The 27,686-nt window shown below is 48.8% G+C and overlaps 1 protein-coding gene across 1 annotated transcript in view; it reads left to right on the forward strand.

The window, feature by feature from the left end:
• Nucleotides 1-221: 221 nt before the first annotated feature.
• LOC311122203 (dedicator of cytokinesis protein 1-like) overlaps nucleotides 222-27,686 on the forward strand; it is a gene marked incomplete at both ends in the record, with an annotated part of 60,642 nt that continues 33,177 nt past the window's right edge. Inside the window, 6 exons of the mRNA XM_084196591.1 lie at nucleotides 222-357; nucleotides 5,502-5,659; nucleotides 6,382-6,463; nucleotides 11,492-11,627; nucleotides 14,684-14,756; nucleotides 24,947-25,026. Of these exons, the coding sequence (XP_084052717.1) occupies nucleotides 222-357; nucleotides 5,502-5,659; nucleotides 6,382-6,463; nucleotides 11,492-11,627; nucleotides 14,684-14,756; nucleotides 24,947-25,026 (665 nt within the window). The remainder of the gene's footprint in view (nucleotides 358-5,501; nucleotides 5,660-6,381; nucleotides 6,464-11,491; nucleotides 11,628-14,683; nucleotides 14,757-24,946; nucleotides 25,027-27,686) is intronic.

Consider the following 27,686-nt stretch of genomic DNA (forward strand, 5'->3'; position numbering starts at 1 on the left):
TCTCTCTCCCCCCCCCCTCTCTCTCTCTCTCTCTCTGCCCCCTCTCTCTCTCTCTCTCTCTCTCTCTCTGCCCCTCTCTCTCTCTCTCTATCTCTCTCTCTGCCCCTCTCTCTCTCTCTGCCCCCTCTCTCTCTCTCCCCCCCCTCCCCTCTCTCTCTCTCTCTCTCTCTCTCTCTCTCTCTCTCTCTCTCTCTCTCTCTCTCTCTCTCTTTATATAACAGGTACCTGGATCTAGACCTAGTGGTGAGAGATAAAGATGGCAACATCTTGGACCCAGACTCTACCAGCACCGTCTCTCTCTTCAGAGCACATGAAGCTGCCTCTAAACAGATAGAGGACAGGATCCAAGAGGAGAAGGTAAACTTCAGAGATTCAGAAATCAATCAATTCATCCATCAATCCGTCAGTTAATCAATCAAGTAATCAATCAATCATATTTATTCATAAACCCCTATTTACATCAGCAGTTGTCACAAAATTATTTTACAGTAACTTGGCCTCGACCCAAAAGAGCAAGCAGAAGATCACTTCAACAATATACAAAAAAAAAGAAATCCCATTTGTCATATCATCTCCCCAGTGAGAGGTGGTGATGTGGAATGAGATTCTCTGATTGGCAGAGAGAGCAGTGTGAGATGATGATGTGGAATGAGATTCTCTGATTGGCAGAGAGAGCAGTGTGAGATGATGTGGAATGAGATTCTCTGATTGGCAGAGAGAGCAGTGTGAGATGATGTGTAAATAATGTTTTAGAACATGTTAACACTATTCAGGCCTTTCCCCTCTAACCTCCTGTATGTGACACGTCATGAACAGAAACAGTAGCATTTGCCACTCTACCTGCCGCCTCCTCTCTTCTCCTCTCTCTCCCTGCCGCCTCCTCTCTCTCCCTGCCGCCTCCTCTCTCCTCTCTCTCCCTGCTGCCTCCTCTCTCCTCTCTCTCCCTGCCGCCTCCTCTCTCCTCTCTCTCCCTGCCGCCTCCTCTCTCTCCCTGCCGCCTCCTCTCTTCTCCTCTCTCTCCCTGCCGCCTCCTCTCTCTCCCTGCTGCCTCCTCTCTTCTCCTCTCTCTCCCTGCTGCCTCCTCTCTCTCCCTGCCGCCTCCTCTCTTCTCCTCTCTCTCCCTGCCGCCTCCTCTCTCTCCCTGCCGTCTCCTCTCTTCTCCTCTCTCTCCCTGCCGCCTCCTCTCTCTCCCTGCCGCCTCCTCTCTTCTCCTCTCTCTCCCTGCCGCCTCCTCTCTCTCCCTGCCGCCTCCTCTCTCTCCCTGCCGCCTCCTCTCTTCTCCTCTCTCTCCCTGCCGCCTCCTCTCTTCTCCTCTCTCTCCCTGCCGCCTCCTCTCTCTCCCTGCCGCCTCCTCTCTTCTCCTCTCTCTCCCTGCCGCCTCCTCTCTCTCCCTGCCGCCTCCTCTCTCTCCCTGCCGCCTCCTCTCTCTCCCTGCCGCCTCCTCTCTTCTCCTCTCTCTCCCTGCCGCCTCCTCTCTTCTCCTCTCTCTCCCTGCCGCCTCCTCTCTCTCCCTGCCGCCTCCTCTCTTCTCCTCTCTCTCCCTGCCGCCTCCTCGCCACCTCCTCTCCTATCCCTGTCACCTCCCTGCTCTCCCCCCTTCTCACCTCTCTCTCCCCGCCCTCTCCTCTCCCCTCCTCACCTCTCTCTCCCCGCCCTCTCCTCTCCCCTCCTCTTTCTCCCCTCCACCTCCTCTCCTCTCTCTCCCCCCGCCACCTCTCCTCTTTCTCCTCGCCACCTCCTCTCCTCTCTCTCCCCACCACCACCTCTCCTCTCTCCCCGCCCTCTCCCCTCCTCACCTCTCTCCCAGCCATCTCACCTCTCTCCCAACCATCTCCTCTCCTCTCTCTCCCAACCATCTCCCTGAATGTCAACTTGGCAGTGTTGAACTGTGTCCCAAATGGCACCCTATTCCCTATGTAATGCACTACTATAGACCAGGGTCCTATAGGGATTATGGTGCCATTTGGGACTCAGTCTATAAAGTGACTCTAAATTGGTGTGCCCTTCAGCTATGTGGAGTCATCTTATGTGACCTTTCCATCCCTGCAGTTGCGTATGCATGGAGCAATATAACATTCTCTCAGGTCATCACCATGAATGTTAATGCGTACTTTCAGATGCCCCGGCATATTTTTTTAAGGACATTGTTCATTTTAAGCAAAACTAGGACATCTTCTCAAAATCATTATCACAAACATGCAGACACCTCATCAGATCATTCTCAGCAGATGGTGGACGGTAATCAGGGATGTGGTGCAGTTGCCGTACCAGGCGGTGATACAGCCCAACAGGATGCTCTGAATTGTGCATCTGTAAAAGTTTGTGATGGTCTTAGGGGCCAAACTCAATTTCTTCACCACACTGTCTGTGTGGGTGGACCATTTCAGAGTGTCAGTGATGTGTACGCCGAGGAACTTGAAGCTTTCCACCTTCTCCACTGCGGTCCCGTCGATGTGGATAGGGGCGTGTTCCCTCTGCTGTCTCCTGAAGTCCACGATCCGCTCCATCGTTTCGTTTTGTTGACGTTGAGGAAGAGGTTCCTGGCACCACTCCGCCAGGGCCCTCACCTCCTCCCTGTAGGCGGTCTCGTCATTGTTGGTAATCAAGCCTACTACTGTTGTGTCGTCTGCAAACTTGATGATTGAGTTGGAGGCGTGCGTGGCCACACAGTCATGGGTGAACAGGGAGTACAGGAGAGGGCTGAGCACGAACCCTTGTGGGGCCCCAGTGTTGAGGATCAGCGACGTGGAGGTGTTGTTTCCTACCTTCACCACCTGGGGGCAGCCCGTCAGAAAGTCCAGGACCCAGTTGCACTGGGCGGGGTTCAGACCCAGGGCCCGAGCTTAATGATGAGCTTGGAGGGTACTATGGTGTTGAATGCTGAGCTATAGTCAATGAACAGCATTCCTACATAGGTATTCCTCTTGTCCAGATGGGAAAGGGCAGTGTGCAATGCGATGACGATTGCATCGTCTGTGGATCTATTGGGGTGGTATGCAAATTGAAGTGGGTCTAGGGTGTCAGGTAAGGTGGAGGTGATATGATCCTTAACTAGCCTCTCAAAGCACTTCATGATGACAGAAGTGAGTGCTACAGGGCGATAGTCATTTAGTTCAGTTACCTTTGCTTTCTTGGGTACAGCAACAATGGTGGACATCTTGAAGCAAGTGGGGACAGCAGACTGGGATAGGGAGAGATTAAATATGTCCGTAAACACTCCAGCCAGCTGGTCTGCGCATGCTTGGAGGATGCTGCTAGGAATGCTGTCTGGGCCGGCAGCCTTGCGAGGGTTAACACACTTAAATGTCTTACTCACGCCGGCCACGGAGAACGAGAGCCCATAGTCCATTGGAGCGGGTCGCGTCGGTGGCACTGTGTTATCCTCAAAGCGGGCAAAGAAGGTGTTTAGCCTGTCTGGGAACAAGACGTTGGTGTCCGCGACGTGGCTGGTTTTCCCTTTGTAATCCGTCATAGTCTGTAGACCCTGCTACATACTTATTGTGTCTGAGCTGTTTAATTGTGACTCCACTTAGTCTCTGTACTGACGTTTTGCCTGTTTGATTGCCTTACGGAAGGAATAACTACACTGTTTGTATTCAACTGTATTTCCAGTCACCTTGCCGTGGTTAAATGCGGTGGTTCGCGCTTTCAGTTTTGCGCGAATGCTGCCATCTATCCACGGTTAGGGTAGGTTTTAATAGTCACAGTGGGAACAACATCCCCTATACACTTCCTGATGAACTCAGTCACCGTGTCCGTGTACACGTCAACATATCCCAGTCCGCGTGATCAAAACAATCTTGAAGCATGGATTTCCGATTGGTCAGACCAGCGTTGAATAGACCTTTGCACAGGTACTTCCTGTTTGAGTTTCTGCCTATAGGAAGGGAGGAGCAGAATGAATCTGATTTGCTGAAGGGAGGGCGGGGGAGGTCCTTGTAGCCATCCCGGAAGGGAGAGTAACAATGGTCGAGAATTTTTGAAGGCAGAGTACTACAGGCAATGTGTTGGTATAACTTCTGATACATTTTCCTCAAATTTTCTTTGTTAAAATCCCCAGCTACAATAAATGCGGCCTCAGGATATGTGGTTTCCAGTTTGCACAAAGTCTAGTGTAGATCCTTGAAGGCTGTCTGGGTATCGGCTTAAGGGGAAATATACACGGCTGTGACTATAACCGAAGAGAATTCTCAAGGGAGGTAATGATTGAGGTATTCTAGGTCTGGTGAACAAAAGGACTTGAGTTCCTGTACGTTATCACAATCACACCATGATTAGTTAATCATGAAACATACACCACCGCATTTCTTCTTTCCGGAGTGTTCTTTATTCCTGTCTTTGCTTCGATGTACTGAGAACCCAGCTGGCTGTATGGACGGGGACAGTATATCCGGAGAGAGCCGTGATTCCGTGAAACAGAGTATGTTACAGTCCCTGATGTCTCTCTGGACAGAGATCCTCGCCCTGAGCTCGTCTACTTTATTGTCCAGAGACTGAACATTAGCGAGTAATACACTATATATAGTAATATACTCGGAAGTGGTGGATGGTGTGCACGCCTCCTGAGTCGGACTAGAAGTCCACTCCGAATACCTCTTCTTTGCCGGCGGCGTCTTGGAGCAGCCTCTGGGATAAGTTCAATTACATTTTTCACAATGTTAGTCATTTAGGAGATGCTCTTATCCGGAGCGACTTACAGTATTGAGTACATACATTTTCATATTTGTTCGTATTGTCCTGGGGGGGTACGAACAAAGGATCCAATTCGGGAAAGTCGTATTTCTGGTCGTAATGCTGGTGAGTTACCGCCGCTCTGATATCCAAAAGTTATTTTCGGCTCTATGTAATAACCCAAAAAACTTTCTGGTGTAAGAAATAACACACACAAAAAACAAAACACTGCAAAGTTGCTTAGGAGCTAGAAGCAGAGCTGCCATGTCTGTCGGTGTCAAATGTGTCAACCTGACAGCTTAATGAAGATGGGTCTGACTGATGTTAAATAACAGTCCAGTCTAATGAAGATGGGTCTGACTGATGTTAAATAACAGTCCAGTCACTGTCCAGTCTAATGAAGATGGGTCTGACTGATGGGAAATAACAGTCCAGTCACTGTCCAGTCTAATGAAGATGGGTCTGACTGATGGGAAATAACAGTCCAGTCACTGTCCAGTCTAATGAAGATGGGTCTGACTGATGTTAAATAACAGTCCAGTCACTGTCCAGTCTAATGAAGATGGGTCTGACTGATGTTAAATAACAGTCCAGTCACTGTTAGTCTATGTCATGGAAATGTTTTGCTCCTAATGTTTTGTACACTCAGTGTATATAAATCACAAAATCATGTTTTTGACTGCACTGGGCCTTTAACCTTCACAGGCCCGTGGCCAGATGATATGACAGCCAGGCTAGTGAAGAGTACTGGACCCCTTGTATTAAATGCAACATCTCTGTTTCCTCCCTCTTTCCCTCTCCTCCTCCTCCTCCTCCTCTCCCCGGGGCAGTCTCAGAAACAGAACGTAGATCTGAGCAGGCAGGCCAAGTTCGCCCAGACCCCGTCCTTCGCCCTCTTCGTCACCCTGAAGAACGTGGTGTGTAAAATCGGTGAAGATGCAGAGGTGCTCATGTCCCTCTACGACCCCGTTGAGTCGAAGTTTATTAGGTATGTAACCTCTATGACCTCGTAGGGTTAAAGGTCATCATGTACAGTACACAGAGCGCATAGGGAGAGCATTTGCGTTGTGGGTTTTTGTAGTCGACTTGAGCTGCAACAGATTTCCACAACGATTTTCACACGTTGCTATACCAACCTTATTAAAACGACAAATTGAAACATTTGTTCACTAAAACTGTTGTTCTTATTTAACACTGTAAATTATAGGATTTAGTGGTTTTGGGTGGTTTCTTCCTTTTTAAGGTTAAAGGTCATCAGATATGTTCCTCTATGACCCTCTGAGGGTTAAAGTTTATCAGGTAAGCCAAGGGTCGCAAGAGTTCTGGAAACTTTCCTACACTTCCCAGGTTTTCCTGAAATCCCAGTTGGAGGATTGGCTCCCTGCTTATTTGCTCATTATTCCGGGAATCCTCTCATCTGGAATTTCTGGAAAACCTCTGAATCATGGGAATAGTATACTCCTAGGTATGAGTCCAAAGCCAGGACCGTGACAGAACAGACCCTGCTGCCTGCTGCCAGGGGATTCTATCGTTCCAGGATTACAGCATCAAATACTGTTTAAGAAGCATCTAATCTGTGTACGACATTAGTCAGTTGATTGTAATTTCTTCATGAAGAAAGTAGAGAGTTAATTTGTGCTGACAGATTGTAAAGTTTAAAAGGTTCGTTTTGGTACCCTCTTTGATTTGTTCCCTCTCTTCCCCTCCTAGTGAGAATTACCTGGTGCGATGGTCCAGTCAAGGCCTGGTCAAAGATATAGATCAACTCCATAACCTGAGATCAGTCTTCACCGTAAGTATATGTAGAGTGTGTGGCTGTAATGGGAGTGTTGGCTGCAGCTGCTGCATGATTTGTAAACCCAGCCCTGTCATGAGGGATGTCGGAGCCCGTGGTGTGTGAGTGTGTGTGTGTGTGTGTGTGTGTGTGTGTGAGTGTGTGAGTGTGTGAGTGTGTGAGTGTGTGAGTGTGTGAGTGTGTGAGTGTGTGAGTGTGTGAGTGTGTGTGTGTGTGTGTGTGTGTGTGTGTGTGTGTGTGTGTGTGTGTGTGTGTGTGTGTGTGTGTGTGTGTGTGTGCCCCCCTGTTTGAGGGGCCGGTGTTTGTTAAGCTCCCCGGCTCTGAAAGATAAAGACCAGGACCCAGAGCGACCCGGCTTGTTTGTCGAAAGTCACCTCTCTACTAATGGCTGGCCAAGGTCAGCCAGGTTACCAGGCGCCTACGTACGACAAGCTAGCTGATGCCTGCTACTTGCTGCGCCGCTCGCTACACTGGCCACAGCAGGAAATGAACCATGGAGTCAATTAAATAGGGAGTTAAAGCAATTTGCGGGCAAAAACTGCCGCCTTAACAAAAGTTTAGCCTCCCTTGAAAAGGTTCTGATGAATTGTTCACTCAGCCCTACCTGGCTCGTTGTCATTGGTGTTACTCCTGCAGCCTAGTAAACAGATCAGCCTGGTGGTGGTGGTGTTACTGCTGCAGCCTAGTAAACAGATCAGCCTGGTGGTGATGGTGTTACTGCTGCAGCCTAGTAAACAGATCAGCCTGGTGGTGGTGGTGTTACTGCTGCAGCCTAATAAACAGATCAGCCTGGTGGTGGTGGTGTTACTGCTGCAGCCTAGTAAACAGATCAGCCTGGTGGTGGTGGTGTTACTGCTGCAGCCTAATAAACAGATCAGCCTGGTGGTGATGGTGTTACTGCTGCAGCATAATAAACAGATCAGCCTGGTGGTGGTGGTGTTACTGCTGCAGCCTAATAAACAGATCAGCCTGGTGGTGATGGTGTTACTGCTGCAGCATAATAAACAGATCAGCCTGGTGGTGGTGGTGTTACTGCTGCAGCCTAATAAACAGATCAGCCTGGTGGTGATGGTGTTACTGCTGCAGCCTAATAAACAGATCAGCCTGGTGGTGGTGGTGTTACTGCTGCAGCCTAATAAACAGATCAGCCTGGTGGTGGTGGTGTTACTGCTGCAGCCTAGTAATTAGATCAGCCTGGTGGTGGTGGTGTTACTGCTGCAGCCTAGTAAACAGATCAGCCTGGTGGTGATGGTGTTACTGCTGCAGCCTAGTAAACAGATCAGCCTGGTGGTGTTACTGCTGCAGCATAATAAACAGATCAGCCTGGTGGTGGTGGTGTTACTGCTGCAGCCTAATAAACAGATCAGCCTGGTGGTGATGGTGTTACTGCTGCAGCCTAATAAACAGATCAGCCTGGTGGTGGTGGTGTTACTGCTGCAGCCTAGTAAACAGATCAGCCTGGTGGTGGTGGTGTTACTGCTGCAGCCTAATAAACAGATCAGCCTGGTGGTGATGGTGTTACTGCTGCAGCATAATAAACAGATCAGCCTGGTGGTGATGGTGTTACTGCTGCAGCCTAGTAAACAGATCAGCCTGGTGGTGGTGGTGTTACTGCTGCAGCCTAGTAAACAGATCAGCCTGGTGGTGGTGGTGTTACTGCTGCAGCCTAGTAAACAGATCAGCCTGGTGGTGGTGGTGTTACTGCTGCAGCCTAATAAACAGATCAGCCTGGTGGTGATGGTGTTACTGCTGCAGCCTAGTAAACAGATCAGCCTGGTGGTGATGGTGTTACTGCTGCAGCCTAGGAAACAGATCAGCCTGGTGGTGATGGTGTTACTGCTGCAGCCTAGTAAACAGATCAGCCTGGTGGTGGTGTTACTGCTGCAGCCTAATAAACAGATCAGCCTGGTGGTGGTGGTGTTACTGCTGCAGCCTAGTAAACAGATCAGCCTGGTGGTGGTGGTGTTACTGCTGCAGCCTAGTAAACAGATCAGCCTGGTGGTGGTGGTGTTACTGCTGCAGCCTAGTAAACAGATCAGCCTGGTGGTGGTGGTGTTACTGCTGCAGCCTAGTAAACAGATCAGCCTGGTGGTGGTGGTGTTACTGCTGCAGCCTAATAAACAGATCAGCCTGGTGGTGATGGTGTTACTGCTGCAGCCTAGTAAACAGATCAGCCTGGTGGTGATGGTGTTACTGCTGCAGCCTAGGAAACAGATCAGCCTGGTGGTGATGGTGTTACTGCTGCAGCCTAGGAAACAGATCAGCCTGGTGGTGGTGGTGTTACTGCTGCAGCCTAGTAAACAGATCAGCCTGGTGGTGGTGGTGTTACTGCTGCAGCCTAGTAAACAGATCAGCCTGGTGGTGATGGTGTTACTGCTGCAGCCTAGTAAACAGATCAGCCTGGTGGTGGTGGTGTTACTGCTGCAGCCTAGTAAACAGATCAGCCTGGTGGTGATGTTGTTACTGCTGCAGCCTAGTAAACAGATCAGCCTGGTGGTGGTGGTGTTACTGCTGCAGCCTAGTAAACAGATCAGCCTGGTGGTGGTGGTGTTACTGCTGCAGCCTAGTAAACAGATCAGCCTGGTGGTGATGGTGTTACTGCTGCAGCCTAGTAAACAGATCAGCCTGGTGGTGATGGTGTTACTGCTGCAGCCTAATAAACAGATCAGCCTGGTGGTGATGGTGTTACTGCTGCAGCCTAGTAAACAGATCAGCCTGGTGGTGGTGGTGTTACTGCTGCAGCCTAGTAAACAGATCAGCCTGGTGGTGATGGTGTTACTGCTGCAGCCTAGTAAACAGATCAGCCTGGTGGTGATGGTGTTACTGCTGCAGCCTAGTAAACAGATCAGCCTGGTGGTGGTGGTGTTACTGCTGCAGCTTAGTAAACAGATCAGCCTGGTGGTGGTGTTACTGCTGCAGCCTAGTAAACAGATCAGCCTGGTGGTGGTGTTACTGCTGCAGCCTAGTAAACAGATCAGCCTGGTGGTGGTGGTGTTACTGCTGCAGCCTAATAAACAGATCAGCCTGGTGGTGATGGTGTTACTGCTGCAGCCTAATAAACAGATCAGCCTGGTGGTGATGGTGTTACTGCTGCAGCCTAGTAAACAGATCAGCCTGGTGATGGTGTTACTGCTGCAGCCTAGTAAACAGATCAGCCTGGTGGTGATGGTGTTACTGCTGCAGCCTAATAAACAGATCAGCCTGGTGGTGATGGTGTTACTGCTGCAGCCTAGTAAACAGATCAGCCTGGTGGTGGTGTTACTGCTGCAGCCTAGGAAACAGATCAGCCTGGTGGTGGTGGTGTTACTGCTGCAGCCTAGTAAACAGATCAGCCTGGTGGTGGTGGTGTTACTGCTGCAGCCTAGTAAACAGATCAGCCTGGTGGTGGTTGTGTTACTGCTGCAGCCTAGTAAACAGATCAGCCTGGTGGTGGTGGTGTTACTGCTGCAGCCTAGTAAACAGATCAGCCTGGTGGTGATGGTGTTACTGCTGCAGCCTAATAAACAGATCAGCCTTGACGAGAAGCTAAAACCAGACAAATTTGATACCAGATTATGTCCTTATTGGCCTCATCGCAATGACACAGAGTACCAATGACACAGAGTGCCAATGTAACTAACTAGAATTGTGTACAAGAAGTCAAAATGTAAATGTGCTCCTGGGCAGCACAGGCGGCTGGTGGCACCTTTTAATTGGGGAGGACATACTCATAGTAATGTCTGGAACCGAATAAATGGAACGGTATCAAACAGATGGTTTCCATGGTTTCCATGTGCTTGATGCCGCTCCATTCACTCCATTCCAGCCATTAGTATGAGCCGTCCTCCCCTCAGCAGCCTCCTGTGGTGGTCAGGATTGTTCCAAGGCAACGCTCGCTCACTCTTTCACTGTGTTCTGTGTAGTCTGAAGAAACACTTGGGCAGCGTTGCTCCAAGGCTTTACTCTTTCTCAGCGTTTCTTCATCCTGGTCCTGGGGACCCAGAGGGGGGCACATGTCTGCTTTTCCCCCTAGCACTACACAGCCAATCCAAATGGTCAACTCATCGAGCTTTGATGATTTTGAATCAGGTGTGTAGTGCTAGGGCAAAAACTAAAATGTGCAGCCCTTTGGGTCCCCAGGACCAGAATTAAGAAACACTGTTCTATCTATACTGAACAAAAATATAAACTCAACATGTAAAGTGTTGGTCCCATGTTTCATGCCGCTGAAATAAAAGATCCCAGAAATGTTCCATACGCACAAAAAAACATATTTCTCTCAAATTTTGTGCACAAATTTGTTTACGCCCCTGTTAGTGAGCATTTCTCCTTTGGCAAGATAAATCCATCCACCTGACAGCTGTGGCATATCAAGAAGCTGATTAAACAGCATGATCATTACACAGGTGCACCTTGTGCTGGGGACAATAAAAGGACACTAGTCACACAGCACAATGCCACAGATGTCTCACGTTTTGAGGGAGCGTGCAATTGGCTTGCTGACTGCAAGAATGTCCACCAGAGCTGTTGCCAGAGATTTGAATGTTCATTTATCTACCATAAGCCACCTCCAACTTCGTTTTAGAGAATTTGACAGTACGTCTTACCGGCCTCACAACCGCAGACCACATTTAACCACGCTAGCCCAGGACCTCCACATCCGGCTTCTTCACCTGCGGGATCGTTTGAGACCAGCCGCCCGGGCAGCTGATGAAACTGAGGAGTATTTTTGTCTGTAAAAACGCCCTTTTGTGGGGGAAAAACTAATTCTGATTGGCTGCCTTCCCAGGCCCACCCATGGCTGCTCCCCTGCCCAGTCATGTGAAATCCATAGATTAGGGCCTAATGAATTTATTTCAATTGACTGATTTCCTTACATGAACTGTAACTCAGTAAAATTGTTGAAATTGTTGCATGTTTAATATTTTTGTTCAGTATAAAATATGTCTTCCCCCCCAGTGTAACTGAAGTTGTGTAGGCTACAAGAAGATAGGTGGTTCTGCTCCAATACCTCCGCTGAGTCCATTTGTCGTTCTTTTTCCCCAGGACCTTGGGAGTGAGGATTTAAAGAGAGAGAAGATCAGCTTTGTGTGTCAGATCGTTAGAGTTGGACGTATGGAGCTACGTGACAACAACACAAAGAAGCTGACCTCTGGGCTGAGGAGACCCTTTGGAGTAGCAGGTAGACTGGCCGTGATGGAGCCGGGATATAGCCTGTTGTGCTAGCATTCCTCTAGCCTAGCAACCAGTCTGTTTGTGCTAACATTCCTCTAGCCTAGCAACCAGTCTGTTTGTGCTAACATTCCTCTAGCCTAGCAACCAGTCTGTTTGTGCTAACATTCCTCTAACCTGGGTACCAGTCTGTTTGTTTGTGCCAACATTCCTCTAGCCTAGCAACCAGTCTGTTTGTGCTAGCATTCCTCTAGCCTAGCAACCAGTCTGTTTGTGCTAACATTCCTCTAACCTGGGTACCAGTCTGTTTGTGCCAACATTCCTCTAGCCTAGCTACCAGTCTGTTTGTGCTAACATTCCTCTAGCCTGGGTACCAGTCTGTTTGTGCTAACATTCCTCTAGCCTAGCTACCAGTCTGTTTGTGCTAACATTCCTCTAGCCTAGCTACCAGTCTGTTTGTGCTAACATTCCTCTAGCCTAGCTACCAGTCTGTTTGTGCTAACATTCCTCTAGCCTAGCAACCAGTCTGTTTGTGCTAACATTCCTCTAGCCTGGGTACCAGTCTGTTTGTGCTAACATTCCTCTAGCCTAGCTACCAGTCTGTTTGTGCTAACATTCCTCTAGCCTAGCTACCAGTCTGTTTGTGCTAACATTCCTCTAGCCTGGGTACCAGTCTGTTTGTGCCAACATTCCTCTAGCCTAGCAACCAGTCTGTTTGTGCTAACATTCCTCTAACCTGGGTACCAGTCTGTTTGTGCTAACATTCCTCTAGCCTAGCTACCAGTCTGTTTGTGCTAACATTCCTCTAGCCTAGCAACCAGTCTGTTTGTGCTAACATTCCTCTAACCTAGCTACCAGTCTGTTTGTGCTAACATTCCTCTAGCCTAGCAACCAGTCTGTTTGTGCTAACATTCCTCTAACCTAGCTACCAGTCTGTTTGTGCTAACATTCCTCTAGCCTAGCTACCAGTCTGTTTGTGCTAACATTCCTCTAACCTAGCTACCAGTCTGTTTGTGCTAACATTCCTCTAGCCTAGCTACCAGTCTGTTTGTGCTAACATTCCTCTAGCCTAGCTACCAGTCTGTTTGTGCTAACATTCCTCTAACCTAGCAACCATTCTGTTTGTGCTAGCATTCCTCTAGCCTAGCAACCAGTCTGTTTGTGCTAACATTCCTCTAGCCTAGCAACCAGTCTGTTTGTGCTAACATTCCTCTAACCTAGCAACCAGTCTGTTTGTGCTAACATTCCTCTAGCCTAGCTACCAGTCTGTTTGTGCTAACATTCCTCTAACCTGGGTACCAGTCTGTTTGTGCTAACATTCCTCTAACCTGGGTACCAGTCTGTTTGTGCTAACATTCCTCTAACCTGGGTACCAGTCTGTTTGTGCTAACATTCCTCTAGCCTAGCTACCAGTCTGTTTGTGCTAACATTCCTCTAGCCTGGCTACCAGTCTGTTTGTGCTAACATTCCTCTAGCCTAGCTACCAGTCTGTTTGTGCTAACATTCCTCTAGCCTGGGTACCAGTCTGTTTGTGCTAACATTCCTCTAGCCTAGCTACCAGTCTGTTTGTGCTAGCATTCCTCTAGCCTAGCTACCAGTCTGTTTGTGCTAACATTCCTCTAGCCTGGGTACCAGTCTGTTTGTGCTAACATTCCACTCCTTGTACTCTGTGTCATATCCCCAACATGTTTGGCTTTTGATACGGAGTACAAGGAGTGGAATATTGGCACAGAACAGGTCTGGATTTTAGGCTATAGTGTAACTATATCCATGTTACCAGAGCACTGACTGGGCCCACAGTACAGGTACATCTAGCCAAACAAAAGCTGAGGAGACTCTGGCTCATAGAAGTAGAAGAACTAGAATGGGGAGAAGCCCCTCAGACCGCTGCCATCTGGCAGTGCAATCAATATGGCCGCCGGTCCACCCCATCACGGAACGTTGACTTGGAATGGGGATGTTGGTTCTTTTCATCCCATTTCTATGCTCTGGCCTGCCGTGTGGCTTGAGAGCCACTGGTTTCTGGAGAGTTTATTCTCTCTATCGGAGTGGCTGCACTTCCGGATTTTCTGGAACCCGACTTGCTTTTGCAAAAAAATAAATCCGTAGATTTCTGGATATACGTGATCCACTAGCCTATCTCCCTTCAGCTGCCGCTCAGCGGTCAGTCACTCCATGACTCTGCTGCTGCTTGTACACAAAGTTAGACCAAACGCAGTTCTTTGTGTGTCGAGACAGTAGGCTAACATAAGTAGGATTGTCTGTCGAGACAGTAGGCTAACATAAGTAGGACACAAACAGGTTGTCTAGAGTTACGGGAAGCTATTCAGGCCAGCTGTATGTAGCCTACACAGTATATCAAACTAGCAAGCCACAGACGGGCAGTAAATTGTGATTTAATGTTCTTTTTTTAAAATAATCATTGCAAACATTGGCTTAAACAGGAGGCAGACTGCTGGCTATATGGCAGCATACCTATAAAGATTACATCACACAAAACGCTAATTGTTTTTCCCCAATGCAACGTGTAGAATGCGTCTTGCTTGTGCTACGGCAATATACGTTTCAACAGACCAATAAGGTTGTAGCCTTCATATACTGTAAAACATTGACCTCCTATACTATATGTCCTATCACTAACAGTAACAGACTGCTATACCATTGACCTCCTATACTATATGTCCTGTCTCTAACAGTAACAGACTGCTATACCATTGACCTCCTATACTATATGTCCTGTCTCTAACAGTAACAGACTGCTATACCATTGTCCTCCTATACTATATGTCCTGTCTCTAACAGTAACAGACTGCTATACCATTGACCTCCTATACTATATGTCCTGTCCCTAACAGTAACAGACTGCTATACCATTGACCTCCTATACTATATGTCCTGTCTCTAACAGTAACAGACTGCTATACCATTGACCTCCTATACTATATGTCCTGTCTCTAACAGTAACAGACTGCTATACCATTGACCTCCTATACTATATGTCCTATCACTAACAGTACAGACTGCTATACCATTGACCTCCTATACTATATGTCCTCTCTCTAACAGTCATGGATGTGACTGACATCATAACAGGCAAGATGGATGATGAGGACAAGCAGCATTTCATCCCCTTCCAGCCGTGAGTATGAAATATGAACACGCTCCTATTCATCACATCACCATAGAACAGCACACTAAGTCATTAAACCCACACTGACGTCTCCAGTCCTCCTTTATCATGGGAAGATGTTGCATAAACACATCAAATATGGAACAGAACATAATGGAGGTCTATGTTGGGGTACTGCTCTGACCTCTATGGAACAGACCATAATGGAGGTCTATGTTGGAGTACTGCTCTGACCTCTATGGAACAGAACATAATGGAGGTCTATGTTGGGGTACTGCTCTGACCTCTATGGAACAGAACATAATGGAGGTCTATGTTGGGGTACTGCTCTGACCTCTATGGAACAGACCATAATGGAGGTCTATGTTGGGGTACTGCTCTGATCCTCTATGGAACAGAACATAATGGAGGTCTATGTTGGGGTACTGCTCTGACCTCTATGGAACAGACCATAATGGAGGTCTATGTTGGGGTACTGCTCTGATCCTCTATGGAACAGAACATAATGGAGGTCTATGTTGGGGTACCGCTCTGACCTCTATGGAACAGACCATAATGGAGGTCTATGTTGGGGTACCGCTCTGACCTCAGACCATAATGGAGGTCTATGTTGGGGTACCGCTCTGACCTCTGTCCCCTAAAGCTACGGTTGAAGTAGTGTGCAGAGTAGACAGTGCCCTGCGTCTGAAGTGACACCCATGTTCCCTATATAGTGCACTACTGCCGTATGGGCCCTGGTCAAAAGTAGTGCACCGTAAAGTGAACAGGGGTGCCATTTGGAACGCAGACAGGGGACTATGTTTTTGAGATTTCCTCAATACTTCACACCTGATTCATCTGCAGTTTAAGACCCACCCTATTACCCACATAGACCAGGTCAAAAGTAGTGCGGTCTATAGGGAATGGGGTTGCCATTTGGAACGCACCCCCTCCACTATTCCACCGTGACTAAATTAAGGCAATCACATTTAACCGCCTGTGTTCCTGGGAGGATTTTATAATTGGAAATGCTTTAGGCAGAGTCCCTAATGGCACCCCTATTCCCTATATAGTGCACTACTTTCGAAAGTGGTGAACGGTGTAAGGAACTAGGGTGCCATTTGGGACTCAGACCGTAGATACCAAGGAGTTTAGTTTAGTTGGCACCGTAGGGCAGACCACTTCAGTTAACAGCTCTATCTATGAACGTAAATCATGGAAAGGATTAGACTTCACATTTACTCAGAGGAAAAGGGATTGGGACAGGGAGAGTAGTAGGTGTGGTGTTTTGACGCAAGTTTGAATCTCTCTCTCACACACACACACACACACACACACACACACACACACACACACACACACACACACTATCTGACTGATGCATTTCCAGTGTAGGTCGTTGTCTGACTAGCAGCGTGAGTGTTTAGCTACGCCCCTGTTCTAAGGCAAACTAAACAGGAAGTGACTTAAAAAGGACTGTTTGATGTAACTACATAATTGGTTAGAGATCTCTGGCATGCAAACAGCTTCAGCTCGGAGATGGAAATGGCCTTCGGATATGGAAAACAAAGGTGTAGATTTAATGTAATGTTCTTCGTAGTCTTGCCAGAGGCAACATCATTCCCTGTAAGACATAGACTAGGGCTATGATGGCATTTTCTAACCTAGTTTATTTAGAGTCTAAAGGCAGGGAAAATGGATAGACGTTAGTCACGCTTCAATGTTATTGCTGATTAATTAAATCAAGCTCTTATTTATTTCATTTCCACCCTTTAAAATACTCTACATATTCCAATAAATGCTATGCATCCTTCAGGTATTTCCCAACAAATCATGTAAAAAAAAAAAAAAATCTCTCTTTGAAATGTTCTCTTTCGGGTTTACATGCATACTCACTCACAAAAAGTTGAGTATTAACGAGACGAGACACCTTGTTTACATCTCAAAATGGCACCTTAGTCCCTATATAGAGCCCCTGGTAAAAAAAAGTAGTGCACTATATTGGGAATTAGGGTGCCATTTGGGATGCACTTGCACCTTTTCCTGTGTAATGTAGGGGTTGTTGTGGAGTGTTGGTACCGGCCGGTGTGTAATGTAGGGGTTGTTGTGGAGTGTTGGTACCGGCCGGTGTGTAATGTAGGGGTTGTTGTGGAGTGTTGGTACCGGCCGGTGTGTAATGTAGGGGTTGTTGTGGAGTGTTGGTACCGGCCGGTGTGTAATGTAGGGGTTGTTGTGGAGTGTTGGTACCGGCCGGTGTGTAATGTAGGGGTTGTTGTGGAGTGTTGGTACCGGCCGGTGTGTAATGTAGGGGTTGTTGTGGAGTGTTGGTACCGGCCGGTGTGTAATGTAGGGGTTGTTGTGGAGTGTTGGTACCGGCCGGTGTGTAATGTAGGGGTTGTTGTGGAGTGTTGGTACCGGCCGGTGTGTAATGTAGGGGTTGTTGTGGAGTGTTGGTACCGGCCGGTGTGTAATGTAGGGGTTGTTGTGGAGTGTTGGTACCGGCCGGTGTGTAATGTAGGGGTTGTTGTGGAGTGTTGGTACCGGCCGGTGTGTAATGTAGGGGTTGTTGTGGAGTGTTGGTACCGGCCGGTGTGTAATGTAGGGGTTGTTGTGGAGTGTTGGTACCGGCCGGTGTGTAATGTAGGGGTTGTTGTGGAGTGTTGGTACCGGCCGGTGTGTAATGTAGGGGTTGTTGTGGAGTGTTGGTACCGGCCGGTGTGTAATGTAGGGGTTGTTGTGGAGTGTTGGTACCGGCCGGTGTGTAATGTAGGGGTTGTTGTGGAGTGTTGGTACCGGCCGGTGTGTAATGTAGGGGTTGTTGTGGAGTGTTGGTACCGGCCGGTGTGTAATGTAGGGGTTGTTGTGGAGTGTTGGTACCGGCCGGTGTGTAATGTAGGGGTTGTTGTGGAGTGTTGGTACCGGCCGGTGTGTAATGTAGGGGTTGTTGTGGAGTGTTGGTACCGGCCGGTGTGTAATGTAGGGGTTGTTGTGGAGTGTTGGTACCGGCCGGTGTGTAATGTAGGGGTTGTTGTGGAGTGTTGGTACCGGCCGGTGTGTAATGTAGGGGTTGTTGTGGAGTGTTGGTACCGGCCGGTGTGTAATGTAGGGGTTGTTGTGGAGTGTTGGTACCGGCCGGTGTGTAATGTAGGGGTTGTTGTGGAGTGTTGGTACCGGCCGGTGTGTAATGTAGGGGTTGTTGTGGAGTGTTGGTACCGGCCGGTGTGTAATGTAGGGGTTGTTGTGGAGTGTTGGTACCGGCCGGTGTGTAATGTAGGGGTTGTTGTGGAGTGTTGGTACCGGCCGGTGTGTAATGTAGGGGTTGTTGTGGAGTGTTGGTACCGGCCGGTGTGTAATGTAGGGGTTGTTGTGGAGTGTTGGTACCGGCCGGTGTGTAATGTAGGGGTTGTTGTGGAGTGTTGGTACCGGCCGGTGTGTAATGTAGGGGTTGTTGTGGAGTGTTGGTACCGGCCGGTGTGTAATGTAGGGGTTGTTGTGGAGTGTTGGTACCGGCCGGTGTGTAATGTAGGGGTTGTTGTGGAGTGTTGGTACCGGCCGGTGTGTAATGTAGGGGTTGTTGTGGAGTGTTGGTACCGGCCGGTGTGTAATGTAGGGGTTGTTGTGGAGTGTTGGTACCGGCCGGTGTGTAATGTAGGGGTTGTTGTGGAGTGTTGGTACCGGCCGGTGTGTAATGTAGGGGTTGTTGTGGAGTGTTGGTACCGGCCGGTGTGTAATGTAGGGGTTGTTGTGGAGTGTTGGTACCGGCCGGTGTGTAATGTAGGGGTTGTTGTGGAGTGTTGGTACCGGCCGGTGTGTAATGTAGGGGTTGTTGTGGAGTGTTGGTACCGGCCGGTGTGTAATGTAGGGGTTGTTGTGGAGTGTTGGTACCGGCCGGTGTGTAATGTAGGGGTTGTTGTGGAGTGTTGGTACCGGCCGGTGTGTAATGTAGGGGTTGTTGTGGAGTGTTGGTACCGGCCGGTGTGTAATGTAGGGGTTGTTGTGGAGTGTTGGTACCGGCCGGTGTGTAATGTAGGGGTTGTTGTGGAGTGTTGGTACCGGCCGGTGTGTAATGTAGGGGTTGTTGTGGAGTGTTGGTACCGGCCGGTGTGTAATGTAGGGGTTGTTGTGGAGTGTTGGTACCGGCCGGTGTGTAATGTAGGGGTTGTTGTGGAGTGTTGGTACCGGCCGGTGTGTAATGTAGGGGTTGTTGTGGAGTGTTGGTACCGGCCGGTGTGTAATGTAGGGGTTGTTGTGGAGTGTTGGTACCGGCCGGTGTGTAATGTAGGGGTTGTTGTGGAGTGTTGGTACCGGCCGGTGTGTAATGTAGGGGTTGTTGTGGAGTGTTGGTACCGGCCGGTGTGTAATGTAGGGGTTGTTGTGGAGTGTTGGTACCGGCCGGTGTGTAATGTAGGGGTTGTTGTGGAGTGTTGGTACCGGCCGGTGTGTAATGTAGGGGTTGTTGTGGAGTGTTGGTACCGGCCGGTGTGTAATGTAGGGGTTGTTGTGGAGTGTTGGTACCGGCCGGTGTGTAATGTAGGGGTTGTTGTGGAGTGTTGGTACCGGCCGGTGTGTAATGTAGGGGTTGTTGTGGAGTGTTGGTACCGGCCGGTGTGTAATGTAGGGGTTGTTGTGGAGTGTTGGTACCGGCCGGTGTGTAATGTAGGGGTTGTTGTGGAGTGTTGGTACCGGCCGGTGTGTAATGTAGGGGTTGTTGTGGAGTGTTGGTACCGGCCGGTGTGTAATGTAGGGGTTGTTGTGGAGTGTTGGTACCGGCCGGTGTGTAATGTAGGGGTTGTTGTGGAGTGTTGGTACCGGCCGGTGTGTAATGTAGGGGTTGTTGTGGAGTGTTGGTACCGGCCGGTGTGTAATGTAGGGGTTGTTGTGGAGTGTTGGTACCGGCCGGTGTGTAATGTAGGGGTTGTTGTGGAGTGTTGGTACCGGCCGGTGTGTAATGTAGGGGTTGTTGTGGAGTGTTGGTACCGGCCGGTGTGTAATGTAGGGGTTGTTGTGGAGTGTTGGTACCGGCCGGTGTGTAATGTAGGGGTTGTTGTGGAGTGTTGGTACCGGCCGGTGTGTAATGTAGGGGTTGTTGTGGAGTGTTGGTACCGGCCGGTGTGTAATGTAGGGGTTGTTGTGGAGTGTTGGTACCGGCCGGTGTGTAATGTAGGGGTTGTTGTGGAGTGTTGGTACCGGCCGGTGTGTAATGTAGGGGTTGTTGTGGAGTGTTGGTACCGGCCGGTGTGTAATGTAGGGGTTGTTGTGGAGTGTTGGTACCGGCCGGTGTGTAATGTAGGGGTTGTTGTGGAGTGTTGGTACCGGCCGGTGTGTAATGTAGGGGTTGTTGTGGAGTGTTGGTACCGGCCGGTGTGTAATGTAGGGGTTGTTGTGGAGTGTTGGTACCGGCCGGTGTGTAATGTAGGGGTTGTTGTGGAGTGTTGGTACCGGCCGGTGTGTAATGTAGGGGTTGTTGTGGAGTGTTGGTACCGGCCGGTGTGTAATGTAGGGGTTGTTGTGGAGTGTTGGTACCGGCCGGTGTGTAATGTAGGGGTTGTTGTGGAGTGTTGGTACCGGCCGGTGTGTGTATCCAGTGTCAAATGTTGAAGTGGATGTGATTGAAGCCCTGGTAAAACCCCGAGGGGCTTCGTTAGTTAGAGCTTAGCTGGGGTTTCTTGTACTGCAGTGGTTTTAAAACCTCTCTTCGGGGGACCCCCAGACGTTTCACAATGATGTTGTAGCCCTGAAGTAGCTCACTTGATTCACCTATTTAAGGGCTTGGTGATTTTGTTGACGTGTTGAATCAGGTGCGCTTGCTGTGGAATAATTAAAATACATGGAATGGCTGGGGTTCTACTGTGAGATGTTTGAAACCCCCTGTTGTACTGCACCTCCTCTCTGACACCTCTCCTCTGACACCTCCTCTCTGACACCTCCTCTGACACCTCCTCTCTGACTCCTCTCCTCTGACACCTCCTCTCTGACTCCTCTCCTCTGACACCTCCTCTCTGACTCCTCTCCTCTGACACCTCCTCTCTGACTCCTCTCCTCTGACACCTCCTCTCTGACACCTCTCCTCTGACACCTCCTCTCTGACACCTCCTCTCTGACACCTCTCCTCTGACACCTCCTCTCTGACACCTCTCCTCTGACACCTCTCCTCTGACACCTCCTCTCTGACACCTCTCCTCTGACACCTCCTCTCTGACACCTCTCCTCTGACACCTCCTCTCTGACACCTCTCCTCTGACACCTCCTCTCTGACACCTCTCCTCTGACACCTCCTCTCTGACACCTCCTCTCTGACACCTCCTCTCTGACACCTCCTCTCTGACACCTCTCCTCTGTTCTCCCGTCCCTCTGTTCTCCTACACTCCTTTCCTCATTGTCGTTATGCTCTCCAGTGGTGGCTGGTGGCACTTTAAATCGGAGGACGGGCGTAGTAATGGGCTGGAACGGAATCGGTGGAACGGTATTGAACACATGGTTTCCTTGTTTTGATACCATTCCATTTACTCCATTCCAGCCATCACTATGAGCCGTCAGATAGCGCGTCGGCGTGTCTGCACTGATCTGTCTGATAAACTCGTAAACACTCATGGGATAGCTAAAAATAAGTTTGGCTACAATATACAAAAAAAATGTTACCAAGGTGACATCGTCCACTGAACCCCCTTTCATCCTCAAAAGAGTCAATTAATCAGACGCGTAACTTAAACGCCTCACAACTTCATCAACAAGCTGGCAAGCTAGCTATCGAATGGCCCTTCAAACAAGCTTGCACTACGCTGCTAATTGGAGCAAGTTTGCTCAGTTGATGGAGCATGGGTTTACTGTAGTAGCCGGTTGGTCATAGCTACCGAGAGCGGAGTGATTTTCAGAATTAGGAACTAGTTGTTAGGCGGATTTCCACGACCTACTAGACAGATGGGTTGTGGTACGAGTGTTACGTAGGAGTGACGCCATCTGACGTGAGACAATGCTGTCCTCTCCTCACCAACCGCCTGTCATTTTTCACTCCTCTGTCATACTACACTGGTCCTAGCTACACTGGTTCTAGCTACACTGGACCCAGCTACACTGGTCCTAGCTACACTGGTTCTAGCTACACTGGACCCAGCTACACTGGTCTTAGCTACACTGGTCCTAGCTACACTGTTCCTAGCTACACTGGTCCCAGCTACACTGGTCCTAGCTACACTGGTCTTAGCTACACTGGACCCAGCTACACTGGTCTTAGCTACACTGGTCCCAGCTACACTGGGCCTAGCTACACTGTGCCTAGCTACACTGGTCTTAGCTACACTGGTCCTAGCTACACTGGTCCTAGCTACACTGGTCCTAGCTACACTGGACCCAGCTACACTGGCCCAGCTACACTGGCCCAGCTACACTGGTCTTAGCTACACTGGTCCCAGCTACACTGGGCCTAGCTACACTGTGCCTAGCTACACTGGTCTTAGCTACACTGGTCCTAGCTACACTGGTCCTAGCTACACTGGTCCTAGCTACACTGGACCCAGCTACACTGGCCCAGCTACACTGGTCCCAGCTACACTGGTCCTAGCTACACTGGTCTTAGCCACACTGGACCCAGCTACACTGGTCTTAGCTACACTGGTCCTAGCTACACTGGTCTTAGCTACACTGGTCTTAGCTACACTGGTCCCGGCTACACTGGTTCTAGCTACACTGTACCTAGCTACATTAGTTTTCCTACACTTGTTTTAACGCCCCACGTCTGTCTCTCTCAGCTCTCACAGCAGCTGCCACACACGTGACTCTCCCTAGCTTCCCAAACCACACCTGCTGCTTTCTGATGCTCAGTACTGTATCAGTGCTACTCTCAATCAATCTGTCTCTCTCTCTGCCCTAGACTCTGCCCTAGACTCTGCCATAGACTCTGCCCTAGACTCTGCCCTAGACTCTGCCCTAGACTCTGTACACTAGACTCTGCCCTAGACTCTGCCCTAGACTCTGTACACTAGACTCTGCCCTAGTCTCTGTACACTAGACTCTGCCCTAGACTCTGCCCTAGACTCTGCCCTAGACTCTGCCCTAGACTCTGCCCTAGACTCTGCCCTAGACTCTGCCCTAGACTCTGTACACTAGACTCTGTACACTAGACTATGCCCTAGACTCTGCCCTAGACTCTGCCCTAGACTCTGCCCTAGACTCTGCCCTAGACTCTGCCCTAGACTCTGCCCTAGACTCTGTACACTAGACTCTGCACTAGACTCTGCCCTAGACTCTGTACACTAGACTCTGCCCTAGTCTCTGTACACTAGCCTCTGCCCTAGACTCTGCCCTAGACTATGTACACTAGCACTAGACCCCTCACTGAAAAAACCACCTGTTTTAGTTGTCCTTTACTTAATCTATGTCAACTCTCTGGCTATCTAGGTTCCACCACTTCCTGAATTCATTAGAAATGGAGGTGAAGGTGGTAGTAAACTGAGATACCTTTGCTTCACTCTCTTGCTTTGTTACTAGAAGGGCACTAGAGTTGGCTGGCACCATGTCCTAAACCATGATCTCTTCTGTCTGTTTCCTTCCTTAACATTGGTTCCCCATCCTGCTCCACTACTGTAATCTAACACGTCTCTGTCCTGTTGGTTCCCCGTCCTGCTCCACTACTGTAATCTAACACGTCTCTGTCATGTTGGTTCCCCATCCTGCTCCTCTACTGTAATCTAACACGTCTCTGTCCTGTTGGTTCCCCGTCCTGCTCCACTACTGTAATCTAACACGTCTCTGTCATGTTGGTTCCCTGTCCTGCTCCACTACTGTAATCTAACACGTCTCTGTCCTGTTGGTTCCCCGTCCTGCTCCGCTACTGTAATCTAACACGTCTCTGTCCTGTTGGTTCCCCGTCCTGCTCCACTACTGTAATCTAACACGTCTCTGTCATGTTGGTTCCCCGTCCTGCTCCACTACTGTAATCTAACACGTCTCTGTCATGTTGGTTCCCCGTCCTGCTCCACTACTGTAATCTAACACGTCTCTGTCATGTTGGGTCCCCATCCTGCTCCACTACTGTAATCTAACACGTCTCTACTGTAATCTAACACGTCTCTACTGTAATCTAACACGTCTCTATCCTGTTGGTTCCCCGTCCTGCTCCGCTACTGTAATCTAACACGTCTCTACTGTAATCTAACAAGTCTCTGTCCTGTTGGTTCCCCGTCCTGCTCCACTACTGTAATCTAACACGTCTCTACTGTAATCTAACACGTCTCTGTCCTGTTGGTTCCCCGTCCTGCTCAACTACTGTAATCTAACACGTCTCTGTCCTGTTGGTTCCCCGTCCTGCTCCACTACTGTAATCTAACACGTCTCTGTCCTGTTGGTTCCCCGTCCTGCTCCACTACTGTAATCTAACACGTCTCTGTCATGTTGGTTCCCCGTCCTGCTCCACTACTGTAATCTAACACGTCTCTGTCCTGTTGGTTCCCCGTCCTGCTCCACTACTGTAATCTAACACGTCTCTGTCCTGTTGGTTCCCCGTCCTGCTCCACTACTGTAATCTAACACGTCTCTGTCCTGTTGGTTCCCCGTCCTGCTCCACTACTGTAATCTAACACGTCTCTGTCCTGTTGGTTCCCCGTCCTGCTCCACTACTGTAATCTAACACGTCTCTGTCCTGTTGGTTCCCCGTCCTGCTCCACTACTGTAATCTAACACGTCTCTGTCCTGTTGGTTCCCCGTCCTGCTACTGTAATCTAACACGTCTCTGTCCTGTTGGTTCCCCGTCCTGCTCTACTACTGTAATCTAACACGTCTCTGTCCTGTTGGTTCCCCGTCCTGCCCCACTACTGTAATCTAACACGTCTCTGTCATGTTGGTTCCCCGTCCTGCTCCACTACTGTAATCTAACACGTCTCTGTCATGTTGGTTCCCCGTCCTGCTCCACTACTGTAATCTAACACGTCTCTGTCCTGTTGGTTCCCCGTCCTGCTCCAATACTGTAATCTAACACGTCTCTGTCTCCGTCACTGCATTTTGCATCACTGTTTGGTGTGTTACTCTTCCTCCACCCTTCTCTTCTTCTGTCTTCTCCCCCTCTCTCTCTCTCTCTCTCTCTCTCTCTCTCTCTCTCTCTCCTCTGCTCTCTCTCTCTGCCCTCCTCTCCCTTTGGTGTTGTGCCTGTCATGTGCCTACTCCAGGCTAGCGTTGGATGATGCCATGCTTCGCCACAGGCAGCTGAACATCTCCCGTTTTTCACCCAGGGTGGCGGGGGAGAGCGACTTTCTCCAGACCGTCATCAACAAGGTCATCGCCGCCAAGGAGGTCAACCACAAGGGACAAGGTAAAGTTACTGTACAGAGAGGGAGGGATGAGATGCTTGGAGAGGTACTTTGGGAGGGCAGGGAGATACTGTTGGGTGATGTTACTGTGTGATAGACAATACAATATGATATACAATATATGTAATACAATATGCCTGGGGTACTTGGTCCAAGGAGGCCAATCACAAAGGACAATTTAAAGTTACTGTGCAGGGAGGAATGATATGAAAGGCCTGGGGTCTGACTAAGGGTTGAAAGGCCTGGGGTTTGACTAAGGGTTGAAAGGCCTGGGGTCTGGCTAAGGGTTGAAAGGCCTGGGGTTTGACTAAGGGTTGAAAGGCCTGGGGTCTGACTAAGGGTTGAAAGGCCTGGGGTTTGACTAAGGGTTGAAAGGCCTGGGGTTTGACTAAGGTTTGAAAGGCCTGGGGTCTGACTAAGGGTTGAAAGGCCTGGGGTCTGACTAAGGGTTGAAAGGCCTGGGGTCTGACTAAGGGTTGAAAGGCCTGGGGTCTGACTAAGGGATGAAAGGCCTGGGGTCTGACTAAGGGATGTAAGGCCTGGGGTCTGACTAAGGGTTGAAAGGCCTGGGGTCTGACTAAGGGTTGAAAGGCCTGGGGTCTGACTAAGGGATGAAAGGCCTGGGGTCTGACTAAGGGTTGAAAGGCCTGGGGTCTGACTAAGGGATGACAGGCCATTTGACCATACTGTAGATGTCTTAGTAAATCACATGGTATCTTACCATACTGTAGATGTCTTAGTAAATCAGCTCCCTAAGTGTATTAATAGCTGGTGTAACAGCCCTTTGATGTACTTACCATCGCTCAGTAGAGTAGCCCCAGAGGGAAGAGAACATTCTCTGTGGTATAGTCATGTTGGATGAACATGGGCGGCAGGTAGCTTAGTGGTTAAGAGCGTAGTGCCAGTAACCGAAAGGTCGCTGGTTTTAATCCCCAAGCCGACTAGGTGAAAAATCTGTCGATGTGCCCTTGAGCAAGGCACTTAACCCTAATTGCTCCTGTAAGTCGCTCATTTACTAAAAAAATTTACAATGTAAATGTACTAAATGTCAGATCCACTCGGTCATCCCTGGCCCTGGTGACACACAGAGCACAGTGAGGAAGCAGCTGTGTGTGTGTGTGTGTGTGTGTGTGTGTGTGTGTGTGTTCGGCCAGGGTGACACACAGAGCGCAGTGAGGAAGCAGCTGTGTGTGTGTGTGTGTGTGTGTGTGTGTGTGTGTTCGGCCAGGGTGACACACAGAGCGCAGTGGTGTTGGCGTCGTTCACACTCCCAAATCAAAAGGCTTTCAACAGCCTGCAGAGAGAGGAGAGGGTGACCGTACTTTATCATGGACCATGTAGAACAGTGGTCACCAAGCTTTTCTGAGTCAAGATCACGTTCTGAGTCAAAACATTGACTTAAAAAAACGTAAGCCTATGCAACATTAACCATTTTTATAAACAGTTCTGTAGCAATGAGGTTTGTGCAGTAGGCTATAGGTCCAATACATTATCACTGCATATTGGCTTTGCTTGAATTGTCCTGCCAATGTTGTTCTTCTCAGACTATTTAGAAATTACATTTTTTTTTAAATGAGTTCTATGATCACACTGGTAATAGATAATGTGTTGTATTACTTGTGAGGCACAGCTGAATGAGCATAATAATTAGCTTTTTTAAATTATTTTTATTATTGGACTGATGGCCTGCATCTAATGGTCAGTCTGAGGGGTGGTAGGGAGCAGCGGTGAGGCGCCGTCCCTCCTCTCTCCCTCCCTCCGCTGAGAAAAAGGGGGGACAGTCTTCCGGCCGTTGGCGAAACTCAAGTCGCACTGCGTTATTTCTGCCTCATGCACCAATTCATGTTGTTACCCCTATGACCAGAGAAAGGGAAATATTCCTCGATATAAAAAAAAAAAAAGTATATTCCTTGATACTAATAATAACAACGCAAGCTTATCGGAACACTTTGCTATACTGATTCATTACAGCTGCAGTGCTTGTTGTAGCGTGAGGGGAAGTAGGGAGGACGCACATTTTATGTCTTTATAAAAGTGTTGAACAAAGTGTTGACAGTGTTGAATAACAACTTAAACTTACTCATAAAAACAGCAGCTCTTTGCTGTATTCGTTGAGTCTCTCTCTACTAATGGTTTCTCCCAGTCTATGGCTTCGAGGAAACTGTGCAGACACTGTGATCTGGAATCGAAAAATTATATGGTTGAGAGGGATGAGGCAAAAGGAATGGCAAATAAATCTGGCTGCGCAACCGATTGGCAAACGTATTGCAACTTGAGAAATCATGTGACTAAACTGAATAAAAATAATAAGAAACTACACTATGAAACAAAGATAAATGACATAAAGAATGATAGTAAAAAGCTTTGGAGCACCTTAAATTACATTTTGGGAAAAAAGGCAAACTCCGCTCCATCATTTATTGAGTCAGATGGCTCATTCATCACAAAACCAACTGATATTGCCAACTACTTTAATAATTTTTTCATTGGCAAGATTAGCAAACTTAGGCATGACATGCCATCAACAATTACTGACACTACACATCCAAGTATATCTGACCAAATTATGAAAGACAGGCATTGTAATTTTGAATTCCAGAAAGTGAGTGTGGAAGAGGTGAAAAAAGTATTGTTGTCTATTAACAATGACAAGCCACCAGGG

Source organism: Coregonus lavaretus, assembly GCF_964263955.1.
Source record: "Coregonus lavaretus genome assembly, contig: HAP1_SCAFFOLD_3589, whole genome shotgun sequence".
Lineage (NCBI taxonomy): Eukaryota > Metazoa > Chordata > Actinopteri > Salmoniformes > Salmonidae > Coregonus > Coregonus lavaretus.